Source organism: Colius striatus, chromosome 4 (assembly GCF_028858725.1).
Source record: "Colius striatus isolate bColStr4 chromosome 4, bColStr4.1.hap1, whole genome shotgun sequence".
NCBI classification, from domain to species: domain Eukaryota; kingdom Metazoa; phylum Chordata; class Aves; order Coliiformes; family Coliidae; genus Colius; species Colius striatus.
The window spans coordinates 32,379,430-32,399,760 of NC_084762.1; the positions used below are offsets into that span (position 1 = coordinate 32,379,430).

Genomic DNA, 20,331 nt, shown 5'->3' on the forward strand with positions numbered 1-20,331 from the left:
AGAAGTGAAATATCCATGAACACAGTTTTCCATTCATATAAACTGATTCTAACCTCATGAGATGAAAATTTAGTTATAGGCAAGAGTTCACATTACACACAAAAACACATTTAAAGATATTTTAATTGCAATGTTAAGCACTAAAATATCATGGGAATTAAAGCTGCATGGAACTTTAATGAAGTCTCCCTTCCTAAGCACCTCAGGATAGGATCTTGCTCAGTCCCCCAAGGGAAAGAAAACACTACACTAGATGAGAACACAATCTTTCTATGGTTCAGTCCTGTCTGTTGGATGCAACAGTTTCTTGTTGTCTGTTGCCTTGCTATTAGTCTGATGCACAAAATGGGGAAAAAAGGTCCAAAGGAACAATGGTTTCTAATTACATTTTTTGTCCCTTAATTTCCAAGCTTCACTACAATCCCTGAAATTTCTTTCACATTCTTTCTGTGGCATATTTTGGTCTGCATTTTGTGCTTCCCTTGTGGCTTTGCTATGTATGCATGCACGCATACACACACACTCCCCCCCATCCAATAACTGCTCTAGTCCTTGTCCAAGTTTTCAATTACATCAAAATATTATTAAACTTACATTTTAAAGTTTTATTCAAGAGAAGACCAAAATTCTTTCAAGTTCAACTTTAACAATTCCTGCATTATCATACAGCTGCTTTTAAGTTCACAATTAAATGAAACGAGGGTGAGGGAGTCCTGGCACAGGTTGCCCAGGAGGGTGTAGAGTCTCTTTTCTTGGAGGTCTTCAAGATTCACCTGGACATGTTCTTGTGCCACCTGGTCTAGGTGGATCTGCTTTGGCAGCGGGGTTGGACTAGATGATCTATAAAGGTCCCTTCCAACCCCTACCATTCTATGATGCCATACCTCATTCTAAATGGCAGCATGGACTAGTATGTCCATTTTATTAGCACGCATTCCAAAAAAATACTGCTTATAAGGTAATGATATGCCTTGCTAGAGGCAGAATTCTAGTCTCACCTCTGAGCATGGGCATGATTTTATGAAGACTTCTCGTTCATCACATCAGAAGTGACAGAAAATGGGATGTTCCCCTTGTGCTCTTTCTCCCTTCAGGTTTCCTTCCCTCCATGCAAAAAGGATTGTTGCAGTTAAACTGTCTGATCCAAACTACAAGCTGCATATTTGAGGTCTAACCAATAGAAATGGAATGGAAAATGAAGAGAGTAACAATTTGGAATAAGCCTTACTGCAGAGCCTGTTTAAGAAGTTGTAAATTTAGCCACAACTAAGTTGAACAGCTATGGACAGCACGTGGCATCTCTATGTGATCGCCCTGTAATGAACTAATTTCTACTTCAAGTAGAAAGGCATAAGAACTTTTCAACAGAACAGAGGGAAAATTAAATAAACTGTTCTAATTCTCTTCTTTCTCCCAAGAGAGGATTAGAACTTTCTTTGTGTCAGGAAAAACCATAAACAATGGTTGGCATAACCCAACACAAACAATTTTGGCTGAACCACTGCAACTTAGAAAAGGAGGTCAAGTGAAAACAAAGACACCTACCAAAATACGAAATAAATCCAGTTGTCCTACTTGCTTATTTAAGATGATCCACCTTAGAACAGTGTTCAAAATGCTACAGTGAAACACAATTATCAAGCTCATAAAGAAGAAAAACCTTATGACACAGCCCACGAACAAGTCATTGTAAGTTAAACTAGGCTTGTGAATTTTGTGTCAACTGGTCTGTAGTGACTGCTTAGGTGCACATTCCCACAAGGATTAACTACAAATAATTCAGGATGGTTTCTTCCTCCTCTTACTGGATCACACAGTGTTGCTATGCAACACCTGACTTGCTATATTATGCATGACAGCTGAGCACAAACTCCCCTTAGAAACTCTCCAATAAGGGAGCAAACCAAATGATACCACATCACATCATTTTTGAAAAATACAGTCTTATTTGCAACAGAGCACCACAGTATTTCTGCAAGAAAATGCCTTTGCTTTTCTCTCCCAGCATTGTGCAAATTTTCCCTCCCTTCAGCACACTTATAATGCTGGAAACACAACTGGGAGGGAGCCTGACACTTGCCTGTTCTAACCAGACTCCAGATTCCTTATCAGGCTCCCAGATGATCACAGTTTTGTCCATTGATGCAGACAGTATCCTCATCGGTTGTTGCATGCTGCCATCTACAGTACAAGGAAAACAATTACCCCATAACATACAAGACTTGGTTTCTAAAAGAATTTTATCATACTGAAATCCAAATAAACTAAGAAAATTGTTCAGAGATGTGCAATGCAGTACTTAAATGCTAGACTTTTACCACACATTCATTAGGGAGTATTCTACTTTTCAGTTATAATCTCCCAAAAGAAATGTACAACATGTACATGAAAACAACCATGCCCTACTGTTTATTCACTCCCAGTTGACAGGGAAACAAATGTAATTTGGAGGAAAAGCTAGAGGGAATGCCTAGCAGTTCTCAAATAGTTTCTCAAATAGTTTTTACCATAAGATCTGCAGTTTAAAACAAAATAATATCTATGCCAGTATTCACTCCAGGGGTTCTTTTTCCAAATTAAGCGTTAGACTCACTACAGACTTCAATAGACTCTGGCACCTTGTAATACATACAACAGTAAGGATTGTTCCCCAAAATGCAGAGAAACACTCTAGACAACTGCCCAACACAGATAGAATGGGGAAGAGGGAACTAATTCATCACTCAGCTGTAAAATCCATAGCAGAATCACTAAAGAACCCTTCTTGAGAACAGAGAAATATTGATGGGCATCTCATAAGACGGTATGTTATGTCACTACCAGACCTCCTATCTTTTATATTAAGAACATGTCTCTCAGATCAGTTTGCCTCTAGTAAAGACAAAAACCTATTTGGGAAAACGCAAGATTATTGGGCAGGCCACAGAACAAGCTTACAAGCAGCTGTATGTAAGCAGAAATACGATATAAGACACCTGGAAAGCTTCATGGTCTAACAGGACAGTTTTTCAGACTGGCAAGACTTACATGCCTATACTATGCCTAAACCTTGTTTTAATAGGTAAAAAATTTATTTTTTTTTTTAGACTCCAATAAAAACGTTGAAAATGTATTTCTAAAGCAATTTCTGTACCTGTCACTACAATTATTTTGACATTCTAATTCCACTTTACTGTTCAAATGTTGTATATAAACTGGTAAAGCTGTGCTTTGTACTGGTGAAGTCACCTGCCATCAGGAACTCAAAAAATCTCAGAAGAAAAGACATCTTTGCCAATACAAATACACAAGGGCGTTCTGATTGTGCATGCATGTCAAATCAAGAATCACCTTCCCTTATGCACTAGGCAGACACATTCCAGCAAATCAATACTGCAAACAAAGCTGTCAGAATTTAAGGACTTGGAAAGAAAGAGAACGACTAAGGCAAAACGCAAAATTATACTGTAAACAATTTTTATAATGAGTCTGCATTAATGCCTTAAAGCTACATGCTGGAAAAGACTATTCCTAAGGAATCCCTGGCATATTATTTTAATGCACAGAAGACTGAAGATTAATTCTCCAGATTTGTTGCTTTCTATTCAAGAAAAAGAAAGGAGTGTGCTTTTGTCCTGCTTACCTTTTGAAGGACAGAGATTTCAACTACATGTATCAAAGTAAACTATTAGAGCCATTAATTCATACTGATTAAACTAATTTGTATTCCATAAACAATAAATCAATTACAAGTAAGCCAGTACAGCTCAATTATTTTATTTCCTTCCATTCATAAAGAAAACATGAGTAAAAGGCAATATCCATTTACTTATAAGACATTATTTTCAGAATTTAAACATTTTCATATTTCACAGGGACAAGTGAACACACCAACACAGCACAAACACATACGACTGTACTCTGTGTGTACAACACAATAAAACTGCTAAGCATTTGGTATCTTTACCTTTGGAAAATGAAGGTTGCCAGTGAACTGCATACACCCAGTTTTCATGGCCAGCCAACACCGACTCCAAAGTAATTGCGTATGTTTTATCAGTATCTACCATAAATCAGAGAAAAGCACATTTCTTTCTAAAAGCCAAAAAAGACCAGGTCATTTCTGATATCTTCAATGAAAAAAGTAAACTAGTTTCATCATCCATCAGTATCTCAACAATCTATTGACACTGAACAGCCCCTTGAAAACCTGCATTGGCACAAGCCCCAAGTAGAAGGCTGATGCTTGAGAAGTCAGCCCCTTGTCTCAGAGTGCTATCCTGGAGAACTCTCAAGCAATTTCGAAATAAATGCTCTGACATTGGCTACAGCCATACTCTTAAACATATTTACATCTCCAAATGACTGAATATAAGGTAGTAACATACATCAAAAAATTAACCAGGGTTTACAACAAGTAGCTTGAGCACTTTCTACAAACAGTATCATACAGACTTCATTATATTACTAAAACTGCTTCATAATTTAGCCTACGATGTCAACTTGCAAGGCTCTAATGTTACAGCACTCAAACAGTATGTTAAATAACCATAAAGTAAGCCTGTACATACTTATCTGCTCTCTGCAGTACTTTTCCAAGTAACAGTAGCACCTCTTAATGCATTTAATTCAAAAGAAAATTAAAAGTATGCTATTAAACTGGAGAGCTGCACAACAGCTTGCCTCCCACAGACAAATACCTCTATATATTGCATTTAGAATATGTGTAACAATGCATGTTATTAACTTCTCTCACTGCTTTATCCTTTTTTGTAACACATCATTAGCTTTACAGTCACGGCTTCAGAACAGTAACTCCTTTTTTCTAACAGCTGAAATAAAAATAATGCAGTCAAACTGCATTCTTTTAACGCTAGAAACAAAACAAATCCGACGATAAGCACCTTCTTAGCTGCCCTGAAATCACAAACAGACACACAAGCACAAAGTTGTGCAAGAGAATCTTAATGCTATTACCAACCTTTAACAGTAAAAATATTCTCTTTCAGTCTTATGGTATCATCTTCAGCTTCTGGAAGTTGCTTTGATTTTGTACACACTTTCCAAATTCTTATCAAACAATCTTGAGCACAGCTGGCTAAGAAAAGGTCTTCACCTTTTTAAAAAGATTAAAAACAATAATCAGAGTCATGTTTTCATTGCTTTTTCATTGTAACCACTGCCAAGACTAACCTACCGTCTTTCCAAACATGCACTACAGCATTATACTCATTTTTCCTATTGCACACAGTATCATAAACTGCTGTTTTATTTCAATATCAACTCATTCTCCCATTTCAAACTCTCTACTATTTTATAATGCACTGACTATGGATATTTCTGCTTGGGAGCAGAAATGACAAGGAAGACACAATAAATACTATGCATATATTTTCGTACCACTTACAGTCTTCACTCAAAATTCCAACAGCCTCAATACTCTTCAAGAACTCCTTTCCTCCTTTTTTTAAGGATTGTAGCACCTTCTAATTTCTTTCATTTTTGACACTGCAAGAACTATTTGATTAGTTAATATCTGAAGAGGTTTCCCTCTTAATCTCCTTAAATATTTTTAAATGGAGGGGGCAAGAAAAGTACTATTTCCCCCTACTTTCGCCTCTCTGAAAAGGCAGCCAGCTCTTCCTCATTTAGATACTGGCATTTGCACATTGAAAAGCACAAGCTGTTAAATTCTCATTTGTTTGCATTTAGGTACCAGTCAGGTAAACATACCTGAAGCAAGCAAGAAAGACAACACAAGGCATGTGAGTGTTCTGTATCAATCCTACAGTAGCCATACTTTGATAACTAAAATATAAACATAGTACAGGTTTATGTTTAAACAGGATTTTTAATATTTGTACCACCATCTCAAGAAGAAGAAAAATAAAATCACAACCACAAGAGCTTAGATGCTACAGTGCCTCAAAGCCATCTGTTGGAGAGGTAAAACAGTAATACTATCATTAAACCAGTATTCCACTTGATTCATCTTTCATACTCACCACAGACTGCCCATTCAATGCCTCTTATCCAATCTTCATGGCCAGGGAGTATTAACGTTTTCTGAAACTGAATAAAAATTCCTGTTACATCACAGAAAAGCACTTAATTACCACACATGCACCAGTACTTAGCTTTTGATTTTCAAGCTGTTATATTTATAGCTTCTAATATTTGAAACTGGAAAAATAAGCTGCTAGTAAGGACTATAATTTACTGAGAGATTCTAAAGAGGTCTTTTTGAGTTTGTTGCCATTAGGTAAATATGTGCAGATTATAGCACTTCCATACATGAGCAGGAAAGAATGAGTATTTAAGATGTTCACCTTTGAGTGGCTACAGTCTTCCTATGACACAGATGAAATATTTTAATTTTTCAGGCCTATAGTGGTACTCAAAGAATAACAGAGTGCCAGTATAATATGGTAAATAGTTTCTATCACACATGTGAAATGGACGCAACTGCAGATGACGCAGAAAATTAATACAGGAAAAATCAAGTGTAAAAACAAGAGTAGACGTTCTTAAATCACTCAAATAATTAATTTGTAATAGAATACTCCTTATGGGTCAATATTTCTTAAGTTACTTGAGTAAGCTTCTAAGGAAGGTATATATCAAGAATTGTATCAGCTAATGAGAAGCCCTGCATAGAGTACAGGCTCAAGAACACTGGAAAGCAAACACAGTCCAGATTCCCTTTTAAAAACCTCTACTAGAAGCACATTTTCATTCATAACATATATTATCATCTTATTTTGATTTAATTAAGGTATAAGTGTTCACCACTTATCATTTAAATCATTTCTATTTTTCTTTGCCCAGAACAATCCCTATTTCCATGACATATGGTGATCCCAAGTTGAATTAAAGCCTCTAAAATAACAATTACAGTTGAAATGATATTATGGTTTAGTGTGAATTACTATCACATTATTTCTGGCATTGTATTCTGCTAAATCCCTTACTAAGGCCTACAAATAATTAAGATTAAGTGATAGCTTCTACTATCAGCATAAGACTGCAACTGAGATCCCTTTCCCTAATGGTATTAAAAAATACCTTTACTATTGCATTGTTACCTTTTCCCAACTCTCTGCCTTTGGCTTCAAAGGAGACAGCAAGCAACAGTAACCCATCCAAAGGAAAAATCTGTATGACTATGAAAAATGACTACAGAAAAAAAAAAAAAAACAACCCAACCCGTACATCAGTATCTCTCTCTTTGGTTCAGTGTTCCTGAAATTTGCCAAAATCACCTTCCCATTAAACGATGTTACTCGGCTTCTCCTTGTTCAACATTTGCAGTCTTAATGTTACAGAATGATCTGTATATGAGATACACTACCACAATAGCTTAACAGAAACTTCCACATTGGAAAGTTTTGGTTTTAAGAATGTGTTATCACAGCCACCTAAGCCTCATCTGACTAGTCACTTCTGCACTTATGCACTGGGGCATTCCAGATAGATGTTTAACACTCAACTGCTTATGCATAAGTACAGGCAAGAACAGCCCAGGAAGAAAAATCAAATAGCAACCTAAATGTTTTCCTGAAGGCTACATGTTTCTGGCAATACATTAAAAAAATCTTTTTAGAAATTCGTAATTTCAAAAATAGATAGAGCAATTCATTGATTTATACGATACCTGGCATAATGCTCTGTATTTTACATTCACCAAGGCTAGCTGGTAAATTTATTCCCAACTGAAAGATGAGTTCAGACTAACTGTTGTTAACATTCTTGTCTTCTATGGTTCCTTTTAAGAAGTTTGCATAGCTCCTGAAATTGGACTTTAATATTAATCTAAATACAGTTCTAATAATTTCCCTACTTTCAATTTCAAGGTGTCCTGGTTCAGGAGGATGGTTGGTTCTTTTAATTACCCTCATCGTCTCACATCAAAGAGAAGTATTAAGAAAAGCAGACATTCACTTTAAAGAGAGTAAAACTAATTACTTTGAGGTTATTAATACTAACTCAGTCTAAGTCATTTCACAGGTAGTCTTTTAGGCACTATTTGGCTTTAAGTTAAGCATATAGTTTTTTGTGCTATTCTATAGCATTCACTCAAAATTTTCAAGACAGTGTTTCCCATAAAAACTGTCCACTGAAACTGAGCAAGGAGTAGTGCTGCTGTTACATCTGCTTAGGCTTTTTGTATTGCTTTTGTCATTTTCTTTGACATATGAGTCTCTTGGTATCACACATTCCGTTTGAACAAACGTATTCTGATCTAAAACTGCATCAATTTAAAGCTTCTTGCAGATTAACATGGTCATTTTTAAATTGTTCAAAGCTTTTACTGCCTATATTATATTTACAAGTACTTTGATTTGTCATTCTTCTCATTTTTACAGATTTTGTTCCTATAGTTTTATATTGCTCCTTTCCTCTTTCAGTTTTCCCTCAGTCTTCACTGGATACATAAAAAGATACTGTAACAACAAACCACGAAAGCTCATGCTCCAACTCACCTACTTCCCAGGCTTCCCTTTGCCTCTTAACTCATTAACTCTGCATGTTTTTGCACAGCAGCAACCCAGTCACTTTTATTTTAGGGTATGAATGAAGTTGCTCTGCAGGCAGCAGAACTAATGAAGCCAGGTTGCCTGCAGACATGTTCAGCACACTCTGCACAGCTAACTCTGCCCACATTTTAGGTACATGTCCTTTGGGACCAAGCTGTTGTACTGTTTGGCAAATTTGGAACAGACATGCAAGTCTTCTCGGTTTTTCTCCAACAGGCACTAGATGTATTATCTCTCTTTTATCCAGCTGTTTATCTCATTGAATTAGAAAAGCCTGAATTATCTTTGTTTCTTACTCCACTTTTCAATTAGAGCAAATTATTTTGGGGAAAAAAAAATCACACACTACAAAGTCTTCTCACAGAAACAAGGCTCAATGTAGAATCTTTTGGTTTAAAGCTCTATTTTGATTCTCTGTTATACTTACTTACCTTCCACAGGCCTGTAATATCTCAAGCAGGAAGACATATAATGGTTTCTGAAAGATTTTTCCCTGGATACTTTTGTAAATCAATACTCCCTTTCAGAAAGGAAAGAGTTCATTTTCTCTCCTACACTTAACACAATACATGATCTATGGGTAGAGAGTCTTAAAGGATTTGAAGTCCATCCACTTGATTTCAAATATCAAGCCATTTTTACATATAAATACATTTCAACTGTAAAATTAATGAGTTTACCAAAAGGCTGCCTGAAACAGCTAACTGAAGATGTCTCATCCTCCCTCAGAGTATAATATTGCTCTCCCAATCTCATTAGAACATCCTATGATGAACCTACATTCTACCTTTGGACTAATACAATCTTTACTAGGATGTTAACTAAAGGAAGAGGTTTCCAGGAGTCACAACTAAGAGGATAGAGCTACAGGCCCTCACCAGTGAGGAAATTTGCAGAAATACACTAAGTTCTAGTAAAATATGGCAGGATAACACTTCCTTCAAATATGTTTAAAGCCATTAAAAAAATGACAACAGATCTGAGAGAAACCTGACTGAAGAGGAGAACCTCCATATGCAGTTAAGAAGGAGTTCACATCACAAGGTTCACAAGGATGTTTCCATTCTGTTAATAGCTGTACTGCACTACACAGGCACTTAGACTCCACATGGAATCAATTCTGGGCTCTTCTATTTGATATCTGTAAAGTCTACTTAGTTAAAAGAGTGTTTTGACAAGTCAAGACAAACACAAACCAGAAGTCCCATCTTATTTAAAAAGAGACACTCCGAACACCAACTCTGCCAGAACAGCTGGTGAAAATACTAAAATTAAAGGTGTGAAAAATAACACATGTAAAACAAAATTCTTCACCCCTTGTATGAATGAAGTTTCCTACTTTCAAAAACAGACAGCACCATAAACTTGCTTATGAAGCTGAAGATAGAGCTGGTTTATTCAAGTTACTTTCCTTCATCCTTTGCAGACTGCCTACATCTAAGAATGGCTAAGAATGTTGATATACTCAAAATCTTGTCATCAACAACTGGCAAATTATGTTATATATACCTGAAAATTTTTGGTAGTCAAAGTGCATAATATTTGTTAATCTGAACCATACAGGAAAAAAAGTTTCAGATTCTGAACAAGTAAAAAAACTGCACAGCCCTCAAGATAAACATCTTTCTTTAGTACACTGAAAAATCACAAGTGGCATTCTGCAATTGCTAATTCCCAGAGAATAGTACTAAATTGATTTAGCTCATGAGATACAAGGGATAAAAAAATGCTAAGAATGCAATTGAGTGGTTAATAAATCATTGACACCTGAGCAGATAAAGGATGAAGTATTTATTTTACTGAGGACAAAAAACCCAGTTATTTTATATGGTAGCATAAACAGGCAAAATTATCTATAAAGTAGCTTTTATCTCTCTCAAAAAGCAAAAAGGACCACCTAATCACTAAGGGGACTGTGCCTGAACAAATCCAGAAAAGTCATTTCTACATATGTCATGTTTAATGGGGGTTTCTGAATGGTCGTTGGTGCATTGAGGGTAGTGTCTGTGGTCTGAGGAGTCTTTTAAAGGGAGTGATAGAAAGAAATGGCATTGACTTGTTTTGGAAAATAGTCATTCAACACATGCTTTAGAGTCCAACAAAACTTCTGAACAGATGCAAGACAGGATAGAATCCCTTTCCAGTGCTCCAAAGGAGCATTTATCCGTACGAAAAAACTAAAGCTCACCAGCTTCCAAATAAGAGATTAAAAAAAAAATGTGTGTGCTTTTAGATCGGATCCTCCTTCCACTACTTCTTTTGACATTCACAAGCATTCAGCACAAAGGGAACACTTAGAAATAAATGTAAAATTCCAAAGGCAGAAATCGTATCATTTTTATTACAAGAATTTATAGACTGAAAGTAACATCATTTCCATATGAATGGATACTCAATAAAGGACAGTCGTAGCTATTTTATAACAGTGGGAGCAGAAGCAGAGGCTATCTTCACACACGGCAAAAATCACAAAAATTAAATACTTCCATGTACTGAATCCATCTTCAAAACTCTGTATTTGCATTTCATCATTACCCAGAAATACAGATGAACTACTTGAAGTAGTTGTATGTGACAGGTATCTAGATACAGACAGTAGTTATTCAAGAACCTCAAAAAAAAAAAAAAGCAGCACATACAAGAAGAACAAATGCAGAAGTGAGTAATGTTCTGAGCAAGAGACAAAAACTCTAATTACCTGACCATCCTGTTGTATAAACAAACTTATTTTGCAGTCATCACCACCACAAGCCAGTATTGGTACTGGAAAGGAAAAAAAAGAAAGTCTTCATTACTCAAGTTAATATTCTCAAAATTACTTAAAATCTAATATTCTATGATAAGAATATATAAATATATCAGTGAATTTAATATTAATGCTGTCTGTACCAAATCTGTGCCTAGCTATCTGCTCTTCCTCTAGCACTTCTAAATGACATTTCACATTCTTACACCTCCATCACTTGCTGTTTCTCTACAGCCTCTCAGTGACCTTCCATCTCTCTCTCCTCCTTGCTTTACACAAAAGACTGGCCAAAAGAGACTGCTTTGGACCAGAGACAACAAGCTGTTTTGAAAGAAGACCTGGTCTTCAGATCCACAGACATTGGGCAACAATGAGGTTTCCTTCCACAAAATGCAGTACAATGCATGTTCTTGGAGCCAGTATCATCCTTCCCTGTGAAATACACTTTATGGGCCATTACAGTACATTACGATACATACTTAATGGAATAAAAGCTTGTCTAATAAAAACAAGAAGAAAATTATAGTCTAGTTGCTGTATCAGACAAATGAAAATGCTTTCACTCAAAAACTTCAATCAAGAAATGTATAACTGGCAAAAACACACTAGTATATCTTTTTTCACCTAAATGCTCTAGAGCATTATCTTCATCAGATACAAATTCTAAAGTCCTGCAAAGAAAATATAAAAAAATTGAGCTGGAAACTGTGGTCCCATTGCAATAGGGACACTGTGATGAGAAAAGCTTTTTCAAGTTCAATTGCTCTATCTTTCACCTGTTGAAATCTAATTCTGAGGAGCCAATTCTTATTTCTCAGGGGCCAAGCTACGGCACCACAATTATCCAAGTAGGAACAATCGTGGTATATGATAGAAGAGCTAATCAAGACCTGTAAAATAGTAAATCCTATTCCCAGCATTTTAGAAACAGAGTTTCTGCAGACACTGAAAAGCAAAAAGCAACGAACCAAACAAAACAGTATGAATCTCTTCTTCAAGACTTGGAAAATAACTATAAAGAAACTTCTTAACTAAGAAGCTGCCAGTGTCCAACTGCAAATGACTGTTCAGGTTTTTCTGAGCAGTCTGTTGGCTTTTCTCATTTGACTTCTTCACAAAAATGGTCTTTTTTTTGTTGTTGTTGTTGTTTATTTTCAAGGACAATCAGTTAATATACTAGGCATCATGAACTTTAGTGGTTTTTGAATGTTAAAGCATCCATTATGTATTAATCAATTCTTAATGCAAGCTTTAAATTTCTTTGCTTGGTGAAATTAGAGGTTATTGTAAATGTTTCAGTCCACAACTTTCAGAAAAGTAATTCTGTATTTAGTTCCTGACTTGAGAACTGCAGATTTTTCTCAGGAGAAAAGTTTCTTTAAATCTTAATACAGCTGTCAACGTAGCCTTCTTAAAGTCTTCAGAACAACTCCTAAAGCTATCATAGATCATCTTCCCCCTAAAGCTCATTATAATTCCAAATTGCCATTACAGATTAATGTTTCTAGCAAAATGATCAGCTGTGATTTTAAATAATATATTTAAGCTACTTTACGTGGATTTCAGAATTAACATACTCCTCTGAACAGAATCAGTTCATTTGTGTGGACAACTATGCCAGGTTTAGGGCAAAGACACAGAATATGGTTATGCTATCTTAAAAGCCCCTTTATAGACTTCTAGGGGAAACACGTCTGATCATACACTTTATGTTTCAAAATCTAAACTGCTTCTGGTTAGCAGTAGAGACCATTCATATTGGAATTGCCACTAAATGTTCAGGATTTTTTTTAACTTCTGTACAAAACCTATGTAAAACCTTCTCATCTGAAAATAATTTCAGAAAAGTAAATCTTTTTCATGTTATGAGGACTCTGTTGTTTTAGGTAACTAATTTGAAGTGGGATAAGAAGAGATCATAACAAAAGATTGTCCTGCTCTGAACGCAACTTTAAGCGATAATGGGTATTGGGAACTCCGGGAGATTTTTTGCAGCAAAACAAAATGCTTGCTGTTTCACCATTTAAAGAAGCTTCAAGCACTCCATAAAATTTTGGGTTCAGAATCATTTACGGAATTAATGTGATAATCTTTATTTAAGCTGTTTCCAAAGTTAATGGTAACATCTCTTATATACAGATGCACTTCAAGTGTTACAGTTGGAATTTCTTACCTGTAAAGTACCATAAATGAAGAAACAATCTATTGCTTTGCAATATGAATTTTACACTCACTAAACTGTCACCACAAACACTTCACTTCTAACAAAAATTCACACTGCAAGTAATGATTTTAAGTTAACCTCAACACTTTTCACTTCATCAGCAACCAACTGTCAGTATACTTACAATAAAAATAGAGAGTTTTAAAGTTCTTTAGCAGTGCAGATACTGCTTTTGATATTAGATACACTCTGGAAACAGACATTAGCATTTCGAAATGGAACAATGTGTGTTGATAGAGCTTTCATGTCTCTCAGAATTATCACAAACCAAAGAATAAGTTTCTGTATAACTGCTCTCAAGGCAGAATCAAAAAACACAGGAGCATGGAACATAGGCAGTGAATTGTTGAAAAAACTCTAGATAAGTAAGAAACTAGTAAGAAACTTCAGTACTTTCTCTCTTGGAAGCCTGGCACTCTTCCATCCAGATGAAAGGCTCTAAGATACATAAACATAATTCAATATGTGTATCAATCTCGATACACTTAGTTTTCAAAAATAAATAGAAGAATGTGTCTGTGGCAGACTACAAAATCTGAATATTTATGTTAACAGAAACATAAACTATACAGAACAGTCAGGTTAAGCTTGTTCCATTTCTTCACTTTTAAGACTGAACAGGTGATAAATATTGTTTGTTGAACTGCAATTTTTGACGCAGGTTCTTGTGTACACAGCAGCACCACAATGAGTAGGTGAAACTAACAGTATCATCCTATCCCATTCCCTTGCAGCCCTGTTACCCATTTTTTAAGCAATCCATCTCAAGAGTTAGACAACTCCATTTGAGCATCATTTTGAAGACCCTGTAATCAGACAGTGTTTTTCTAATTGCTAAGAAGAGTTCAGTGAAAATCTTTAGATACAAGCAGAAGCTTCTGCTGATACCATATGAAACAAATAACAAAAAAAAAAGGCACAAGGGTCTGGAGAGAGTCAAATGAAAATCTATTTGAGATATTTCCTAGATTTTACATTTCCTGTGTTGATATTCAAGATGTGCAGCTGTACTTACCATTGCTACCAGGCAAGAAGGATAAGCAGACATCCATAACAAATCCATTTCCAAACTGCAGAACTTCAGTGCATTTAACTGGAACACAAGAACAGACAGGGTTGATCTCACTCATCATTAAGTATTACAGTTACACCGTCATTTCCTACTACATTTTGTAGTTAAAAATCCCTATTTGATTTTAAGGCACTGATAAGCTACTTCTATCAGAAGCCTAAATAATAACATTCTCTTCGGTAGAGCCACAGAAACTCATTCACAATTAGTAAAGTTAGAAGATAAGCCACTATTCTCCACTGAGTGTTACAGTTGTACAGTTTCACTGTGGTCACACATCAGAAGCAATAAATACTGAAAATTAGATCCTGTGGCAACAGCATTCACTACACAGGAAGCTAAAATTGAATCCATTTGCTACAAGAACAGATAGAGGGATTAGCAAAAACCTGCAAACATCCCTGAGATCCTACAGGCAGTTAAACTGGTAAGCCATCCAGATCAGAGTAACCAACACAATAGCAGAAAAAAAAAAAAAAATCACTCTACAGAAGCAGAATTGGTCCTTCCATCACTGGAATCCACAATAGAAAGACATACACACCAAAACAAAACAAAAAAAAGGACAGGACTTCATGGTGTTCTTTGGGAGCATGAGAAATGCCTTCCAGAACATGGGCCCGAAGATTAGCAACTCCCACCTATTTCTCTTATGTAGGCAGGGCAACATAAAATCCTCAAGGATATCAGATAAAGACGAAAGATGCAGTTGGTACAACTCAACTAGCAAATAATACTTCAAATCTAGATTATCCACCGTATTTACTTATGTGTTTCAAAAAGCTGTTCTCCTACATATCCATACAAGGGCCTATTTCACCAGAACGTCAACATCCTATTATTCCAAACCTCGCTGAACTCAAATCAACAACAAACAAGTGACTAGTTTAACCTCAACACTTTCTAACGCCAACATTAATCATTGCAGTACTTTTACTTCGCACACACCTAGCTAGTCTGCCCCCACACTACAGGAAAAAATGATGCTTCAGATTATCAGATTCTGAATACGTATTAAAAAGAAACAAGTAAACTCAGCAAATGCGTCACTGATGAAGAACAAAGACCAATCATTCTGCAGAACAAATCGGACCTAGAGCTGTTAAACTGGCACAATCCTCAGCTTTCAAAAAGAAATACAGTGTTTTGATGTACCAAAGTTTGAAGAGAAATCAATGTAGTTGGCTTTAGAAGACGTTAGTGTTTAGCCAAGAACTTCAACGGATAAGCATTCATCACTTTTATTAAGCCAGTATGTTGTCCCTAATGTTAAAAAAAAAAGTTACCTTCAGAACCACACCTAGACCAGATTCTCACAGTAGAGTCGGAAGCTGCAGAAGCTATTAGCAGATTTCGATCTTGTTCATCCGACTGGTAGACAGCATCCACAGCACAAACAGCTTCAGCATGGCCTCCGAGAGGGACACTTTTCACAATCTGAACACATCAGAAAGTTTCACAAAGTTTTAAAGTCTAGTAACTTATCTGAGAGAATTTTTGAAATCATTTTAGGCAAGAAAACAATTTAATACTGAGAATGAGTTGTAATACTGCCAAGCTATGCTTAAGCTATAGCATATTGCAGGGAAACACAGAGAAGGGATAAAGCAGTGATAAGTATTAACTTGGTAAAATTTTGTTCAATGCTGAATTAAATGTTCCTGTGTACACTATACAAACTTCACCACTCCTCAATGAAAGCCGGAAAAAGTCTACAAGTTAGGAAGAGCAGTGTTCCTTCCTTTTTCTCCTTCTTCTGCCCCTCACGCTAAGCAACATATCATAAAAGTTTGCAGAACCTTGGTGAAGGAGACAGAGCAGAGAACATAATGGAATAAGCAGCAGCTCTAGCAGCAACGTTCACTGTGTTCTCACAAATTGAAACAGCTTTTTCCTCTTTCAAAATACCGACATGAAAAACAAAACCTCTGAATTTAGTCTAAACTTAAGACACACTTGCTTAATGAATTAATACAGGTGATTCCATGTGTAATCTGTTCCTCATAAAGACAGAGAGCAAAATGAGAAGCTTTTAATTCTTCAATCAGAAGCCATCCAGCATTTATCTGAACTTTGTCATAAGCGCATTCGACATTTCTTTCCAAAATAAAGCCCAGTGGGCCACAGTAAGAATATTTGATTGGTCTGGTACAGAACTTAGCCTGTTTTTAAGAATTTGCCCTGGTCTGGAACTGTTGTTAAAACGTGCACATTTATCCACATCCTTTTTCAAAGATTGCATAAGGCTCTGCATCACATCAGCAGAAAATGTTAAGAAATACAAGTTATTTTAAATAAATACATAAACAGTCACAATGGATCAGGAGCAGAAATTACTTACTTCTGAGACTATTCCCCATCAAACTAGGTGTAATTCTCCCTAGTATCCATTCTTATGTATTTTAAAATGCCAAGTCTAATCTAGTTTGAGATATTCCAAAAATGAATCACCTATACAGCCACCCATAAACCAACACATAATAAGTCAGGTGTTAAAAGTTAGACAATGAAATTTAGATGAAAAAAATAATTTTATTCATTCTGAAGGTTCTTTGTGGTGGTTTTAGTCCTGGCTTGGGCCAGGTGCCCACCAAGTCATTCTATCACTCCCTCTCCTAAACTCAACAGGTCAGAGAGAATATAACAAGAGGTTCATGAATCAAGGACAGGGAGATGACTCAGAAATTAGCATCATGGGCAAAACAGATTCAGCTTGGGGAGAAGTGATTTGATTTATTAATGATCATTAATAAAGAGCAGGGAAATGAGAAATTAAACTGAATGTTAAAACACCTCCCCTCATCCTTTCTTCTCTTCCACCTTCACCCACAGCAGCACAGGGGGTCACAGTCAGTTCATTACAAATGGACCCTGCTGCTGCTGCTTCTCAGAAAGAGTCCTCCTCACATTTCCCACTGCTACACTGTGGGGTCCCTCCCGCAGGAGACAATCCCTCACAAACTTCTCCAACATGGGTCCCTCCCATGGGCTACATACAGTTCTTTATGAACTGCTCCGGCATGGGGCTTCCCACAGGGTCAGCTCCTCACACTCTGCCCCAACGTGGATCATCCACCAGAACAGTCCTTCAGGTACCGACTACTCCAGCCTGAGTCCCTCACAGGATCACAAGCCCTGACAGCAAACCTCCTCCGGCATGCGATCTTCTCTTCCTACAGGCTCCCAGGTATTGCCAGGAACTTGCTCCAGCATGGGCTTCCCACAGAGTCACAGTCTCCTTCAGACACCCACCTGCTCCAGCGTGAGGTCCTCAATGGTCTGCGAGTCGATCTCTACTCTCCAGTGCTCCTCCATGGGCTGCAGAGTCAGAGCCTGCCTCACCATGGTCTTCACCATAGGTCACAGGGGAGTCTTTCTTCCTGGGCCTAAGCACCCTCCTCCCACTCCTTCTCCACTGACCTTGGTGTCTGCAGAGATGTTGTTCTCACATTCTTTCTCCCTGTTATTGCTGCAGTTCAGCAACCACACAGCAACTTCTTCCCCTTCTCAAATATGTTATTCACAGAGGCATTACCTCCATCACTAATTGGCCAGGCCTGGGTCAGCTGCGGGTCCATCTTAGAACTAACTGGCATTGGCCCTATCAGCTACAGGGGAAGCTTCTGGCAGATCTTTGTTTAAAGAAGCCACCCTCGTAGCCTCCCTGCTACCAAAACCTGGCTTAGACAAAACCACTAAACCCCTTTACAACATAATCCATCTTTTGTCTTATATTTTATAGAATGAATAATAAATTCACATGTCTCTTTACTTTTCTCAATTTCTCTGACAAAACTAAACTGTTGCATAGTTTTGGGGATTTTTTTAAACTCTCACCCCAACCTGTACATCACCTTGGTAAGACTACCTATGTATAAACACTACAGTGATGCACAGATTGACAGGAAACCACTAGAAAAGGACATAAAAAAATGGAGGAAAAATGGCATAAGAAATAAATATAAACAGGATCTTCTAGACATGCTAGACAAATCCACCTGATGACTGGTTAGCTAATGTCTTAATGAAGACTCATTTAAAAAAGATAAACTACAGAAAAGAAGAAACAGCACTTAAAGCAAAACATAGTATGACAGAATTCCAACAATTCAAAGGAGATACACACAGAGTCCAACAGTTGAGGTAAAATGAAAACGTATAAACAAGAAATAGATAATTTGTGGTATGTGAGAAAGCAGGGTGGAGGGCGCTTTAGAAAGAGGTTATTCCTGCTTACCTGATTATGCCATGATCCCGTTCCATTCCATTCCCAAAGAATGAGTTGTTTATCAGATCCACCAGAAATTAACTCTGTTTCAGAAGCTGAAGAAAGATGTTTCAGTAAGTTCTGCAAACAATTCCTTTGTAACAGCGGTCAACAACATACGCAGTTACATTGGTTATCACTCACAAAATATCGTGTAGCAACTGTAAGCAAAGTCTCCATCAAAATAAAATATGGCTAATAAGAGTAGAACTGTGCAGGACAGCTTAAGGATAAAGGTATTCTCCAAGGTAACATAAAGTGAAAAGTCACTGGAATACTTACAATTCTTTACAAACAGGATAAATGTCTCTCTGACAAGACTCTCAAATCCAAGGGTATAATGTAATAAATAATGAAAGAGTAATCTAACTAAACAGGACTCAAAGTTTCACGTGAAAATTTGATTTTCGAGTTCCCTGAAAATATTTACTTCTAATCAGTTTAAAGGCTAAAATAGTGAAACAGTTTAGAGACTAATGGGATCCGTGAGATGCTTTCAGATCAGCTTAGCCTGGTAAAATTCATCTGTCACAACCCCCGCAAGCCAGGGGCAAACAGTCTCCCGGCCTGGCGTCGACTGCGGGGCTCGGAGACGACAGCCCGACCGATGCCCCTGAGAGCTCACCGGCAGCTCAGTGAGTCAGATTCCTACGGAGCTACCTGTTACAATCCCGCCTCGCTCCCCGGCCAGCGCACACGCGCTTCCCCCGCCCCCTACCTGACAGGGCGACGACGCGCGAAAGAACGGCCGCGGTACTCACCGCCGTCCCGCCGCCGGACCCAGTGCACGCAGTTGACCCTGCCGGCGTGGCCGCGGAGAGCAGCGACTGTGCGCCTCGCCTGCGGGAGAGACAGAAAGCAAGCACCGAGCGTGAGGCCGCGCCGCCGACCCTGGACGTACACGGACACGAAACCTACAGCGCCTCAACTAACCGTCGGCTCGTAGAGGATGACGTCATGGCAGCTGCCGAAGGCGAGGAGCCCCTCTCGCCCCCAGGACACGGCCCCGCCGCCCGACCGGTTGGCGCAGCAAGCGACGTGACAGACTTCCACGGGCGCCGCCATCTTTTTTCCTTTCCCTCCTCTGCCCGCCCCGCCGCGCGCGCGGCCTCGCGCGGCTCCCGTAGCAACGAGCCCGAGGGGGCGGGGCCGGAATGGAGCGGGGCGGGGGCGGGGGCGGGGGCGGGGGCGGGGCCGGCCCACCGCGGGCGGGGCGCTGCGGGACCTGCCCGGGCGGTCGCGGGAGGCAGCCGCGTGAGGGTCAGGCAGCCTACGGGCGGGCAGCTGTGGGGACGGCCTGCCTCCGGCTGTGAGGGACGGCCAGCCTACGTGTGGACGGCTACGGGGACAGCCTGGCTCCGGCCGTGAGGGACAGCCTCCTGTGCTGGAGTATCAGCGGGACCTTCAAGACTTCCACTCTCCCTCCAACTACTCTACCCCAACACATGCAGAAGGCCCTGGAGCAGAGGCCAGGCTGAAAAATAAATGGACTACACTGCAACAGAA

The 20,331-nt window shown here is 38.3% G+C and overlaps 1 protein-coding gene across 1 annotated transcript in view; it reads right to left on the reverse strand.

Moving 5' to 3' along the window:
• The window catches only part of ELP2 (elongator acetyltransferase complex subunit 2), a 46,568-nt gene extending 26,654 nt beyond the window's left edge, over nt 1-19,914 (reverse strand). Inside the window, exons 1-10 of the mRNA XM_061995450.1 lie at nt 19,759-19,914; nt 19,587-19,665; nt 18,796-18,881; nt 15,845-15,995; nt 14,502-14,579; nt 11,215-11,279; nt 5,985-6,051; nt 4,961-5,095; nt 3,947-4,042; nt 2,081-2,181 (exon numbers count right to left, since the gene is read on the reverse strand). Coding sequence (XP_061851434.1) covers nt 2,081-2,181; nt 3,947-4,042; nt 4,961-5,095; nt 5,985-6,051; nt 11,215-11,279; nt 14,502-14,579; nt 15,845-15,995; nt 18,796-18,881; nt 19,587-19,665; nt 19,759-19,890 — 990 coding nt within the window. The 5' untranslated portion in view covers nt 19,891-19,914. The remainder of the gene's footprint in view (nt 1-2,080; nt 2,182-3,946; nt 4,043-4,960; nt 5,096-5,984; nt 6,052-11,214; nt 11,280-14,501; nt 14,580-15,844; nt 15,996-18,795; nt 18,882-19,586; nt 19,666-19,758) is intronic.
• Between the last annotated feature and the right edge of the window lie 417 nt (nt 19,915-20,331).